Here is a 15,056-nt window from a genome sequence, read left to right as displayed (position 1 = left end):
GACATCAGCATATAGTAACATAGAATCAGATCCTTTATTAAGTACAGCAACTGGAGGCATTTGCACAAGAAATCAACATCTTAAACACAGAATACAGTGTGGCATAATATGCATAAAAGTACCAGGTATAGGTTCATATGCAGGTCTTGTAGTGTTCTTCATTCATGAGAAGAGCTCATAGTGAGCACATACAGTGTAAAGTCTACATTAAAATTATTCAGCCCCTGTTTATCTCAATTCATTGAATGTTTTGTGAGAGAAGCCCTGTGCACAGGATTGTTTGGGCTTTTTCGTGTAAACTCAGCAGTCTTATTCTGCTTGGAATGGTAGCTTGGTAAACCACACCTCAGCAACATCTGGAAAGCTCTGCCCTCTCTTAAACAACACCTTCTTGGTCCACTCCAGTGCAAATCGATCAATCAATCAATCCCCTTTGTTTGTCTCTGTTATGTCAAGTCACCCTACTTCCTCTTTTAAAGCAACGTTCAGTAGAAAAAAAGTAAATACAAGTGCAGGAAGCTCCTCAAGTGGTAACAGGGTGGGTCTGATTGGATAATATTTCACTAGAGTAGTTGTCTCTTCTTCTGTGGGGTACGGCTCAGTTATTGCTGGGTGAAGCTGAGGGCACAAGGGACAATCGTAATCGTCAAATGATAGGCGGGACTTGAACGTTGCATGACAGAACAGAAGATTAGCAGTAAGAGTGAGGTTCATGGCCTGTCGGGAAGGGTCGCGGTGAAGCCTGCTCAAGTGTTGCGCGGCATCTCGCACTGTTCGCAGCGGTGCAACGCTGGATGGTTAAGAAAAGTGCAGCTTTCACAGTTCCACTGAGCGCCCTCAAAATCCTCGTCCCTTTGCACGACCGGAGGCTTAACTAATCAGAGGAGACAAAACATTATGAAACAGCATACAAACACTTATTTATTGCTGCTGTGAGCTAAATTTAAGGGCTTGAGAAAGCATTCTGCCACACCCACTGACAATTTGGGCCACTGGCCCCGCATAGCAACAAAAGAGTGATGAAAATAGAACGAGGGTGCAAGAAACACTATATCATAACAAGCAATCTAATAGCCTCCACTCCACTGGTGTAGTCAGAGGTCAGGACAAATCTGACAGGATATTCAGAGAGCAAAGGGCTAATTTTAGCTCAAGGGAGGTTAGTCTACAAATTCCATGAGATATTTTAGTGAAAAACCTACCTAGGATATTAGGGATGTGCCCGAAGCCGAATACTATGTTCGGAAAGGAAATGACGCGTTCTACAGAGCCCCTGAAGTAGGGTTTCTCAAATCCAGCCTTGGAGGGCCACTGTCCTGCAGTGTTTAGCTAAAACCATGATCGAACTCACTTACCTGCAATTTTCTAGTAACTGCAGACCTTGACTAGATTGTTCAGGTGTGTTTGATTAGGGTTGGAACTAAACTCTGCAGGGCAGTGGCCCTCCAGGACTGGATTTGAGGAACCCTGCCCTAAAGAAATTAGATTGGAGGAAAAAATATATTTCAATGCTTTTGCGTTCTCTCGCAATTAATTGGGTAATTATATAGTATATAATTTACGGGCATCAGGTAGCCACTATCAATATGCGGGGTATTGGAAACACTTTTGAATTTGCTATCATGTGTACTCTGTATATAGGGAGCAGAGGTACAGACCACACATTTTACAAGATAAGATATTTGTCAATGACGCTCAGGATCTCAAATCATCCAACATCGTCCTATCAGTCATCTCTCCTTACCATCTTCACGTGATGAAATATGATGTACTGTAATGTAACCGACAACCAAAGCAACCCTAACCACGTCCCTTTAGGGAGCCCGTAGAGTCAATTCCCTTGCCTTTCCGAATTCAGATTTAGGCTTCGGGCATAACCCTACAGGATATTTTCTAGCATAGCAAAGGAACAAAATTGGTTCAATTGGTTAATATTTGTTAATGGATAAGGTATTAAACGGATAGTTCACTCAAAAATGAAAATCACCCCACGATTTACTCACACTCAAGTGCCCAGCCCTATTAGTTTGAACTGAGAGAGGCGTCAAAGCTTACGCTACTCCCACATGCTACATCATACATCGCGTAAGGGTTACTCTTTTGGCAAGTCGACTTGCGTACAGCCATCTGCAGGAAGCTAGTTATTTTAGTAGATAAAGTTTTAAATATGGATATTTTTCTTACAAAAACCCATCGCTTTGCTTCAGAAGGCCTTTATTAACCCCCTGGAGTTGTATGGATTACTTTTATGACGGATGGATGCACTTTTTTGGACTTTTTGATAAAATAAGGACCGCCATTCACTAACATTATAAAGCTTGGAAAAGTAATGATTTTTTTATATAACTGATTGTGTTCGTCTGAAAGAAGATAGTCATATACACCTAGGATGGCTTGAGGGGAGTAAATCATGGGATAATTTTGTATATTTTTCACTTAATTTTTTTTAAGTACTAACAATGATCACAATTTAAACTGTATCTATTAATCTAGGTTAATATACTATTTTAACTCATTAAGACTAAGGCGCATCCAATCCTCGTTGGAATTATCTTTAGTATGAGATTCCGACTTATAAAAAGAGTTCACTTATAAACACTGAATTTTTGGAGAGTATTGTACCGACTTGTACCAACTGACCACTGCAACATCATGTAAAAACATTCAAAATGGCAGCTACTTCAGCAGTAAAATGTCGTTTTGCAGTTATTTCATAATACCTGTGTTTAATAGTTTCTTTACTTGTCTTAATGCAAGAATAATCAGGAAATAAATGAAAGACATACAAAAGTTATTTAGCTACCACCGTGTCCCGCTAAATACACTAAGTTATTAAATTACATGAATTCATTTTCTCATTAATAGTGTCATCATAGAAACACATAATTCTGAGTCTGAAGACATAAGCATTTCAGAGTAGAAGATTCGCTTTAAAAGTATTTTTCACTGTATGTTCTTGATACCAAATGCATTAAAGTGTGTGTCAGGTTACTTTTTTTTTTTTAAGATATATTAAATAAGCACCCAGCACAAACGCAGTAATTCACTATCGTGAAAATACGCTTGCGTATACCTAACTAACTAGCAGCTACCTAACTTAAATCTCACAAACTCACTTTCTCAGCGACCTGGGGAGACGTCTCCCTCTTATGACGTCAAGCGATTCGTTTGGGGGGGAGGAGCAGTTTTAAGTGAGTACTGAAAATAACGAACTTTTTCATCTTATATTCTGCCTTTAGATATCGAAAAACAAATAAAATACATCAACTTGTCGAACGTGTATTACCCCTAAATCATAATTACAAATTTAACCTGACATACACACTTTAACAAATATTAGCTAACTGAACCTTATTGTAAAGAATAACCACAAAATGAAATAATGAAATGTTTAAAAATGCTACATCAAAAAACAAAAACAAAAACAAATTGATGCAGAACTGATTGAATTCCCACCTCTTGGAGGTACAACAGGGCCAGGTTGAATATTATCATAAAAGTTGTTCATGGTTCTCACGTCAAACTTGCCTAAAAAAAAGAGAGATATGGATGAAGCAAATGGTTATCAGCACAATTTGAAGTTGAGTGCAATCACATGAAATAATGCAGTGCAAGTGTTCATTTCATATTGAATGTCATAAAGATGACTACATTCATGCTATTTTTACCTCTGGACTGCAGTAGGTCTGTCTCCTTCAAGGTGCAATCAATGTCAATCTGAAGCTGTCTGTTTTGTGACCGAATTCTGGTCATATCCTCGGGCTAGCAAACGCACACACAAAGTACATGAATTTTTCATATTAACCGCACACATAAAAGCAATTTATCGTTGTCACACACTTTACTGAAACCTGTTAAACTCCAAAGAACGAGATGACGCTTGTACTGGATGGGTACATTATGTACAGCAATTTAACCGATGAAAAAAGATTCATTCAGTCTGCGAAGCATGCATAATGAGCAAGAACTGAATGAGCAGATGTGATTCATTTCCACCTCGTTGTATTTGCACGTTCTGCATGTAGATTCTAGGTATGTATGCTTTTATGCAAGGCTCATTTGGAGAATTTGATGAGGATTCATTCATCTTTTATTAGCGATGTAAAACAAGTGGGTGTGTTCGTTCAGCACCTCTTCAAAAAGATGCATTCACATGCTCTAAAAGCCTGTTTTTTGTCCCTTACCCGAGGGATCAGGCTAGTGCTGTTCACCCGTCTGAAGCGTCTCTGCAGGGCGTCAAATTCCATTTCATTTACTTCCGCCTTCAACTGCTCCAGTTTCTGCCGCTCCAGCTTGAGCTCTTTCATCAGACGCTCCATCCGAGCACGCTGGTGCAAGAGCAGCGCTAAGGAGACGAACAGCATTAGACAAGGCTACAAGACTGAACAACACTTCCCCACATACACTCAACCCTGATGCACATGATAAACAGATGCAAAACCAGCTTATTCTGGACAGAAACTGACCACTTTTACAGGAAAGAGTTCTCAATGACTCAGTAACTTTCAGAGATTTGATGTTACAATCCTTCTAATATCCAGTAGTTAGTTCTTCCTTTAGAAACTATATATATATTTTATTATTATTTTTTATAAAATTATATATATATATATATATATTACTTTGTTTCTTAGCATAGTTAAAGGGGTCATGAACTGAGTTTTTCTTTAAATTTTATGTTCTATGAGGTCCACTTATGATGTTATCAAGAAAAAAAATAATAATCTTATTTAGATTCTATTTTCTATCCTGTTTTTGACCCTCTCTTTCAAACACTATGTTTTGATAGTTGTGCCGCATTCATGACTTGGAAGTAAACACCCACTGCTATGATTGGGCAATTGCTCGAAAATATCTCGTTATAACATTTGTCAACAATGTGAAACATTTATGTGTATTACACATGCTTTATAAGTCTTGGTTGTGGCAAGTAAAATACTTGAAGTTACCAATAACTGACAAATTATCAATTATTATTTATGGTGTTTCGTGTGAACGGAATTATGACTGACTGAATGTACCATTGTTTGTCGCACTGTCGTTCTTACAGCTATTCATCGTTCATCCTTTGATCAAGTGAAAACGTATGCATTGCCATTTGCGGTGTCGTGTTTTAAATATTGTTGTAATATTTTACAGATGACAAAACAGAAGATGTCACTCACTGAAGCTTTAATTCAGGATTACAGCGAATGGCTTTGACCAAACCAATAACAAAAGCAACGTACTCTACGTGCTATCTTCCATATCAGATAATCCAACGCATTAACCCCATAAATGCCGAAGCAAAGAACAGCAAATCACAACTATTACAGTTTGATTGCGGCGCTACAGTATAAATACTTAGTACATATCAAATGATCTGTAAAAGACAAAGCAATAGTGACACATGGTAAAAACATTGTTACTCACACAGTGTGTTGCGACATTGCAGTTGGATATAGTCGTCACTGCATCATCTTTTATTTTCAGTCTCTCTGAATGGTGTCTTGTTTAAAAACGGATCCGAGGTAAAATGAAGCAAACAAACGAACAGTGTCTTACTGACGTGATCTGAAACTTCGTTAAAAATAAAATTTGTCCATGCTTTCTTATTGTTAGGATCACAAGGAAGGCAATGCCATGATGTATGTTGTCACCAAGTAAAACATGTTCCTGGATCAACATCTTTGTTGATTCTGGAACAACATTCCAATCAACCAATCAGATTTGAGGGAAGTTTACAGTTTATATCAACCAGGGTTAGGTGCTTCTACATCAGTGTTATTCACCTATATCACTTCCCTCTGATTTTAGGGATAAGTTAAGGGTAGGGATAGGACTACATTTTCAGACAGGAATGTTGTTCCAGGAACAAAATATGTTGATCCAGGAACATGTCTTACTAAAAATCACGATGACAAAAACTGCAAAAAGACTTTTTTTCCACAACTTCCACTGCAAAACGTCTTAATCCTCAGAGGCCTCTATCTTTTTGTTGCTGGAGTGAGCAATCCTGTTTTTGCGTCTCTCTCGTATTTCCTACTATATGCAAATCGGTGGGGCTAAAGAGGCAATGATGTAGGCGTTGATTTTCTTCTCTTTTGTCGCACTATGACGTAATATGACAAAATCCGAAACGAATCATTTTACCATCTTGGATTCTATAAAATCTGTTTTTGTACTAAAGAGGAAGATTTGAATTCTGAAACTTACAGGATATTTTTAATAGTTCAATGACCTCATTTGTCAAAAGATCAAGGAAAATTTGATTTCTCAATTCATGACCCCTTTAAAATGTGTTCCTTGACTCCTTGAAAGAGCCTGCCATAAATACGCCACCCTAAATAAAGGGAAAAAAAATATTTTTTATATTTATTTTATATTTATATTCACATATATACACACACACACGCACTACAATTTACAGGTTTGGGGATAGTAATACTTTGAAATGTTTTTGAAAGAAGTCTCATGCTCACCAAGGCTGCATTTGATTGATCAAAAATACAAAAAACAGTAATAGTAGTAGAAGTAGTATAGCTTTTTTAATACCATGTCAGCATCTGAGGCTATCTCTTAATGGCAAAAACAGTGTTTCAAAAATACAATAGAAATAAAAACCAAACAAAACAGCTGTTAGTATTATACAAGATGTTTTACATTAACATTCGATAAAAATTCTAAAACCTTTTCTAATAAAATCTCACTAAACAAGTCTTTAAGTGAGCTTATTACATACAAATGTTGTCTAATTGCATTAAAAGTGGGACAGTCCCATAAAATATGTTAAATGGAAAGAGGGGTCTTGCCTTTAAGCAAAAATGCATGAGTCAATCTTGTATGACCATGTGACATCTAGTGAAAGTGAACACCACTTGATAAGGAGATTAAAAGTCTGCTGGGGATGGATTTTATGGAATTATTTGTTTGTATACGTTTCCCATTCTTCTTACCACTTGTTAAATATATAATGATTGACAGTAGGTCTAAGGTCTGAAGGAGGAATTTCACATTTTACCTTGAAATATTATTACAATTTAAAATAACTATTTTCTGTTTTATATTTTTAAAGTGTCATTTATTCCTGTGAATTCCAGTGTTACATGATCCTTCAGAAATCAATTTGATATTCTGATTTGGTGCTCAAGAAACATTTCTTATTATAAACGTTGAAAACAGTAGTTCTGCTTAATATATTTGTGGATACTGTGACAGTTTTTTCAGAATTCTTTGAACAGAAAGTTCAAAAGAACAGCATTTATTTGAAATGGGAACTTTTGTAAGATTCTAAATGTCTTTACTGTCACTTTTTATCAATTGAATGCATCCTTGCTGAATAAAATATTACTTTTCTTCAACATTTGTATTTTTAAAACTGTAATAATATTTATATCCATACCTTGAGTATATGCATAGTCATCCGAACCGGAGCTTGATCGTCTAGGCATGCGGTTGATCTGGCTGGAGATGTTCCCTGGCAGCGCAGAAATGGGCAGGATCGGAGGAGGGGCTCCATGGCGCTCGCCCTGGTCCACTATGTTGAGGAGGGATTCGGTCTCAACTGGTGGAGAGCTTGATGAACGCTGTGCTTGCCCAGGAGACACTTTGATCTTGATGAAGGCAGAGGTGGCAGGTTGAGGAGAGGATGTGGGCCGGGGCCTTGCCACACCCTGGTGGACATACATTCCTTGATGAATAGAGGCTCCGGTCATATTGATGGCCCGGGATGGGGAGCTCGGGGAAGGGCTGGTGGCCATATAGAGCGTTCCCTGTGGAGCATGTACAGGGGAGTTGCTCCGTGGTCGTTGTCCCTCCAGTGTGATCTCTATCTGGTTCTTCATAGGGCCTTTGGAGGATATAAAAGGCCTGTGGGAAACAGGCGCCGGCTGCTGGTAGGACAGTCCAGGGAGGGTGGGGGGACTTATGGGAAGAAACACCTGGGGCGGCTGCTGGACCTGATGTTGGGGAGAGCTGTATGGGGACTGGTACGTCGGAGTAGCATAAGGAGACTGCTGGTATATGGAAGTCCCGGATGTGGACCAGGGAGCAGGCTGAGGACTTTGAGACGGTGAGGGACGCATATACACGGTGTTCCCACTGTTACAATAGACACCAGGGGGGATTTGCAGTGCTTGTGGGGCAGAGGGTATGTTCTGGGAGAGGGTAACCGTTATGGGAGTCATGTAACGTGGAACGGGGTGGTATGTGGGAGACATGCCCTGGATGCTGGGCGGAGGGGTGGGGATGCGTCCTTGATCGTTAATGTAGAAGGGGTTGAAGACGGGTGATGGCGCCATGGTGGCGGGTGCAGAGAGGGGCTCAGGGAAACCACTTCGAGGATGCTCGATGTGCCCGTCGCTGGAACTGTGGACCAAAGCTCGGCCGCCTGCATTGTTTTTAGCTCCCTCGGGAGCAGGGTAACCCACGCTAATACGCAGCATGTGGTTCCGGTTTAAGTGCAAATCGTCTGGACTGTGGTACTCCTCATACAGGTATCTATTACTCTCCTGAGCCAGCAGATGGCAGCAGAGGTCCAGGTTATTGTTGTTCTGAAATGGAAGACAGTGAGGTAAACGTTCTTGCACCTGACACCACTTTGACACAGTCAGTTAATGGCATTTAGCCAGAATGACACAGTAACAATTATCACTGATAAATCTTTATGCTCATTGCACATCATTTGCTTTAGGTGTACATACATTACCGTTCAAAAGTTTGGGGTCAGTAAGATTTTTTTTTATTATTATTCAGCAAGGACACATTAAATTAAAACAACAGTAAAGACATTTATAACGGTACAAAAAATTATATTTTCTTATATTTTCTATAGTTTTGGAATATTTTCAAATAAATGCTGTTCTTTTGAAAAAAGGTATCACAGTTTCCTTAAAAATATTAACCAGTGCAATTGTTTTTAAAAAATCATAACAAGAAAATGTTTCTTGAGCACCAAATCAGCATATTAGAATGATTTATGAAGGCTAGAGTATTGGCTGCTGAAAATTCAGCTTTGCCATAAAAGGAATAAATTCCATTTTGAAATATATTAAAATTGTTACTTTAATATTATGGAAAAAATATTATTACAATTTACTGTTTTTACTGTATTATTTGACAACATTCAAACAATAAATGTTGTGTTGCACTTAAGTTGTGTTCAGATTAATACTAGTTACAGCATGAAAAATATATGAATGAACATCACAGGGTGATGATACTTCCATATATCATGTAATCGACCAATCAGTGATTCAACCATGCCTATACAAGATATCAATAAAACAGCTTTGTGGCCATGTCACCTGACTTGACATTTACCTCAGGAAAGCCATTTGGTGTCCATAGCTTGTTAGTTAGCAAGAAAGAAAACTAGAGAATATCACTAAAATCTAAATATATTTCAGTGTTGTTATTGTTAACTTAAACTAGAAATTAAAAACTAAAAATTGCTTAAAGATAAACTGAAATTAAAAATATTGCCTTGGCAGCTAATTGAAATAAGTTGAAGTTCGATAGATTTTAGAAAAATAAAGTTAAATAGAAATATTTTTTAAAAACCTAATAAAAATGACAAAAACAGAAAGCACATAACAAAATTCCTGAAACTTAATTTAAATGTAAACTGAAAATATAAAAATAAATAGCTAAATAATAATAATAATAAATACTATCATTGTATATTAATAACACTATGATATATTGTTAAAATATATGCAACACATTGGTAATACATTAAATAACAAGTTAAGCACAAATATAATGTATATTTGAGTAAATCAAATTGTCAAAAAATAAAGACAAAAAATTGTTTGGAGCTCAAAATCAAGTTTTAATGAGAGCCACCAATTAAATAATTATATATTCAATGGTCTAGAATTAAAAAAAAATAATAATTAAATATTATTATTTCATTCAAATGGGTTTCTGGGTCAAAATTACTCAAAATTCAAAGAGCAGGCCATATAAACATTCTAACCCCCCCCCCCCCCATTTTCCATTCCGTTTCTATTGTGGCAGCCGGTTCTCACCTGAAGAAGGCACTGAGACACTACCTTCTCTGGAATCTCTGGGAAGCGCTGCTTGAGGTCCTGCAGTATGTGATAGTCCAACTGAGGCCCTCCCTGCGCCATCCTGAGCCCAAAGAGAGAGTCACTGAGTCCGCAGCCAGGAGCGCAGCACCTGCTCTCCTCTCATCCCCTGACAACACACATAATAACATCACATCAGAGCCACAGATACAGTTTGACCACTCACAAGAACTGCCAACAAACTACCTTGGGGTGTTTGAAACAAAGAGAAATCATCATTCACTTTCATAGCATGAAGGGGAAAAAATGCATTATACATTCTGCCTAACATCTCTTTTCACGTTCTAATGAATAAAGTAAGTCCTACAGGTTTTGTAACAATGTGTCAGTAAATGATATTTTTTTATTTTAGGGTGAGCTATCCCTTTAACACTATAAAGCCTATTGTATCATATTTTATACAATTCTAAGGCCTCTAAATGACCAACATGATCAAAACTGCTGGGGGGAAAAAAAACAGTTGTATACAATCTTCTACATTAGGGGTGCCAATTTATGTAAATTCCCATAATCGATTGTAGTAAAAAATTCACAATCGATTAATTGTTAACTTCTTAAATCCGAAGCTGGGGGCGCCACCAAGTTATGTTAACAACCACTTGCTTAATCAACAGAAATAGGTGTCATTTTTAAAGGGGTCATATAATGGTACATGCACTTTTACAAGTTGATTGTACTGAAATGTGTGTTGGCAGTGCCTGTACACAACCATCATAAAATGATAAAAATCCATCCAGTGTTTTTGTTTTAATCTCCTTATATGTTTTTTCCCGTCTCAAATCAAGCCGTTCGACCGTGTGACATCACAAGCTGGCACGCCCCTCCCACGATTGTTGAATGACAGCACCGTTTCAACACAGACCCTCCCTCGCTCGCGAGAGCTGTCAATCATAGTCTGCGCGGACCGGCGCGGTCATTGTTGATGTGCCGGAGCACTGTCTATGAGCAGAATGGCGTCTAAGCGATTGTGGTGTTCTGTTCTTGGGTGTAATAAGGAACCCAGCAGTCATTTTAATGTTTCTAAATCCAAACCGCTGAAGACGCAGTGGCTGAGTTTGTTTTCGAAGGGAATATTCCCCACGAGCAACGTCAATGCTTTCATGTTTGCGCGAATCATTTCTCACACCAGACTGCTTTATAAACGAGGAGGGTCAGTATAAAGCTGGTTTTGCTAAGCAGCTGAAAAAGGATCGGTACCAGCTATTCGTGTTCCTGCTGAAGCTGAACCTCTAGAAGAACTGAAGTGAGTGTAACCTTTTATTAAACTTTATATTAATATTTATATTAATCTTTGCAAATCGCTAGCTGCACGCTTCACAATGAATGCATCTAAGGTTTACACTTAGGGTACATTACGGCATGTTTTCTATGTACGATGTTCTCAATATAATTCATAATCCCACGTTTATACTGAACAACGCGTTATGGTTATTGTGTTATTGTGTTACACACTGTGTACGCACAGAACAGAGAGGCGGGGTGAGCAAAGCTCATTATCATTTAAAGACATATGCACTGAAACCGCGTGCTGAAAACAGAGCTGTTTTTGACCAAGTAAAATAAGTGTTTTCTTACTATACTAATGAGAATTTTTAATTAAAGTATATTACAAACTTTTAATTTAGACCCTAAAGAATCATACTAGCTTGTACAAAAATGGCATTATATGACCCCTTTAAGCTTAGAAGCTTGAGTTTAGAGTGAATATAGGGAATATGACAATCACTTAAAGCGATAGTTCACCCAAAAATAATAAAATCTGTCATCATTTACTCACCCTCAAGTTGTTCCAAACCTGTATGAATTTCTCTCTTCTGCAGAACACAAAAGAAGATATTTTAAAGAATATGGGTAATCAAACAGTTGATGGACCCCATTGACTTACTATACTATGGAAATCAATGGGGTCCATCAACTGCTCCATTAATAGATTGTCAAAATCGATTTGAGTTCAAATTTAAGTACCAAATATGATACAACAGACTTTTGAAGAACGTTTTTCCCCCCCACATCTCTCGCTCTGTACTGCATTGCATTTTATGGTTTTCCACCATAATTAAAACTACAGAGCTTTGTTTATAAGCAAAGCATTTAAATATCGTCTTACTTAAATATTAGGAAATATAGAGTGACAACTGATGTATATAGGCTATGCATTTAATGTAGATAAATAAGAATCAATGTTTTACATTACAAGCAATCAGAATTTCATATTACTTTTTGGCCATATAAATAATATCTGTACCAAACTATTTTTTTCTCACTTTAGGCCTCTGAATATATTTTTTCCCCACCTCCTCTAGTGTAAGATCCATTAGCTCTATATCATACAATATACGAGCTATAAGCCATATGACAAAACAAGAAAACAAGCAAGCAATATTAAAGGTTCAATAAACTGTTCCATTTAGACCTGTTGTGCACCAGACGGCCTCAGACTCTCGGCTGCCGCAGTGTGAACATGTCGCTCAACTGGACAAGATTAAGAACAGAGCTTTTATACTGACACGTTAAAACTCCTATTTATCAATACATCGCAGGTGAATCAGACGTAAATTAAAAGCTAAAAGGCTTATGAAGCTACTCTTGTATGTCGCGGCGTATAAGAATGGCTTGTGTTGTGTTTAGCGACCTCACCAACGACAACGACCTGAAATCTGAGACATGAACAGAGGTTCACACATGTACAACCCTCTTCCGCTCGACCTCATCCATCCACACACACACACGACAGGTGTAAATAACCGCCATAGGCATAATTGCAGCACTGTTAACACCTTATTAAACTGAACACAAGCTAATTTAAATGAGGTGCAAATCTGAAATTAGTCCCAAATAGAAACACTAAGTACATAAACAATATATGTGAATGCAACAGCAGTTAAGTCACCAGTAAAAATAAAATAGAACACCAACATTTAAAATTATATTAAAGACAACAACTCCACGAAGAACTGAAACCGACAAAATAACTCAACATCATAACACGAACCAAGCGCAGGTTGATTTCAGCACTGCCTCCTGCTAGCTGAACCGTCTAAGCATCCATTACAGCACAATCTGTCACCAAAAGTAACTATTATTACAGCCAAGCAGTGACAGTTCAGCCGGGTACCTGTGTCTGGCGCCTCTTGATCGCGGTGAAATTACGACAAGCCACCGCCAAATCCGTTTAAGTGCTACAACTCAACGCTATTTTTGCATGACGACAAAGATAGAAAAGCTTCAATTAATGGGATAAACTCAGACAACAGCGTCTCATTATAAAACAAAAGTTTCCGCATTATTCTTCTATATATATATATATATATATATATATATATATATATATATATATATATATACATATCACGATTTACATTATCTTTTCACTTGCACGTACTTATCACCGGGATGAGAAAGGGAAAGGAACAAAAACTGTGGTTGTTCATTAACCGTTAGCTTTAGCATAGCCGCTAGCCGTCCGGTATTTAGCCGCAGGGGAAAAGACGGAAACGCAGCGCGCGCCGCTCCCGCGTGCTTATCTGACTGACGTTTAATTAATCCTGCGCGCGATACCTGCCAAAATCTTGCTGACATCGTAAAAACCCAAGCAGGAATTTATACGAACACTTGCTGTCAGTTTCGGTGCAGTACAAACGACGGCTGGCTGCTCGCCGTTCTGATAACAGTATATGTGCGACAACAACATACCGTGCGCCGGAGCCTTACGGCCATTGACCATCCAAGAAAGGCTTTTCACATGGGGTGTGTCACAGGACTGCAGAAGTGATAGGAAATGACAACGATTCACTGGGTTTCTACAGGGAACTCGGCGGTTAGCACAGTCGTAACAAAATTGTCGTCTTCACTTACGCCTATTTCTCTTCCTCTGTCGTTCCGGTTGGAGGTTTCTCATGTAACGATATATGGCACATCCATGCCCTCTGTCGGGCTGGGGTAAGAGAAAAGAGAAGCTTTGCTTGCATAACAGTACAAAAGTAGCATCCTTAGTTATTTCATTACTGTGTGTGAAGATGAACCTGTGGAAACTTACAATATTATTGTGTAGATATTTATTAACCATGCAAAGCCCAACAAATGAAATAGTCAGACATATATATATATATATATATATATATATATATATATATATATATATATATATATTTTTTTTTTTTTTTAATGGAACAGTTTATTTAACCTTTGTTGACAAAATATTTGTAGAAATAAAAAAAAATGTATTTTTTTTAAAGTGCATATGTATTTTTGTTGAGCAGCCTATAATATTTTATAGGCCTTACATCAGGATTTTTGAGGAGGTAAAAACCCTCCATTTTATTCAGAGGCCCAACCTGAGCAAAAATATGCAGTTTGGTGCAATTTCTGATATTTAGGCCCATACGGCCAAAAGGTAGGATGAAATTCTCAGTGAGATCTTTAGTAGATTATTTACATAAAATGCATATAAATATCACTTGTCACTTTGTCTCCCAAAAATATTTCCTAAACATGTTAGTTATTTAAATGTTTAATGGTCAAAGCGTTGTATTTTTTATTTTGGGGGGAAAACATAATGCAATGCAACACATTGATGATTGAGGGATACAAATGAACGTTCCTCAAAAGCCTGAAGTTTCATTTGATAATGGCAGTTTAACATGATATTTTTTTCTAAAAAATTATGGATAATCAAGTAAAATAAGTTCCTTCAGTCCAGCTAAATTTTCATTTTAAAATATTGCTAACAATATAAAAGTTATTCTTAAGTTTACTTTATAAAAATCAGTAAAGATTTCAAGATAATTCTGTTTACTATGTTAAATGTGTTTAACATTGATACCAGTTTGATAATAAAGATCAACCCAAAGCTTGATCCATTGGAAGTCCAAGAAATTCCTAAAGCATCAAGATTTGGGTTGAAATTGTAATGCACTGAGATGAATTTCCTAGCGTTCACCAGATGAGGGAGTCATTTCCTGCAGTTCAGCTACAAATATGATTTAG

At 37.5% G+C, this 15,056-nt stretch overlaps 1 protein-coding gene across 2 annotated transcripts; it reads right to left on the bottom strand.

Annotated features, from left to right (window-relative positions):
* Window positions 1-15: 15 nt before the first annotated feature.
* On the bottom strand, window positions 16-13,948 carry tab3 (TGF-beta activated kinase 1 (MAP3K7) binding protein 3). Of its 2 annotated transcripts, none has more exons than XM_056252302.1 (7): window positions 13,926-13,948; window positions 10,011-10,179; window positions 7,382-8,531; window positions 4,185-4,345; window positions 3,669-3,762; window positions 3,457-3,528; window positions 16-874 (listed from the first exon to the last, which is right to left on the bottom strand). In XM_056252302.1, exons 2-7 carry the CDS (start codon window positions 10,110-10,112, stop codon window positions 747-749), a joined length of 1,707 nt encoding a protein of 568 aa, XP_056108277.1. In that variant the 5' UTR covers window positions 10,113-10,179; window positions 13,926-13,948; the 3' UTR covers window positions 16-746. The 2 variants fall into 2 exon arrangements, with proteins under 2 accessions (XP_056108277.1, XP_056108276.1); XM_056252301.1 differs by lacking the exon at window positions 13,926-13,948 and adding an exon at window positions 13,764-13,896.
* Window positions 13,949-15,056: the final 1,108 nt, after the last annotated feature.

The sequence above is a fragment of the Rhinichthys klamathensis genome, unplaced genomic scaffold, assembly GCF_029890125.1.
Source record: "Rhinichthys klamathensis goyatoka isolate OS25496 unplaced genomic scaffold, OSU_Roscu_1.1 h1tg000094l_1, whole genome shotgun sequence".
Taxonomy (NCBI): Eukaryota; Metazoa; Chordata; class Actinopteri; order Cypriniformes; family Leuciscidae; genus Rhinichthys; species Rhinichthys klamathensis.
Note: the sequence above shows the minus strand (reverse complement) of the source record. Positions and strands in the feature narration are given on the sequence as shown.

Coding starts and splice junctions, on each gene's coding strand:
- tab3 (XM_056252302.1), bottom strand. CDS start 10,112: ATGGCGCAGGGAGGGCCTCAGTTGGACTATCACATACTGCAGGACCTC. Junction 8,532..10,010: donor TGTCTCAGTGCCTTCTTCAG/GTGAGAACCGGC, acceptor CTTCCATTTCAG/AACAACAATAACCTGGACCT. Junction 3,763..4,184: donor GCACTAGCCTGATCCCTCGG/GTAAGGGACAAA, acceptor TGCGTTTGCTAG/CCCGAGGATATGACCAGAAT.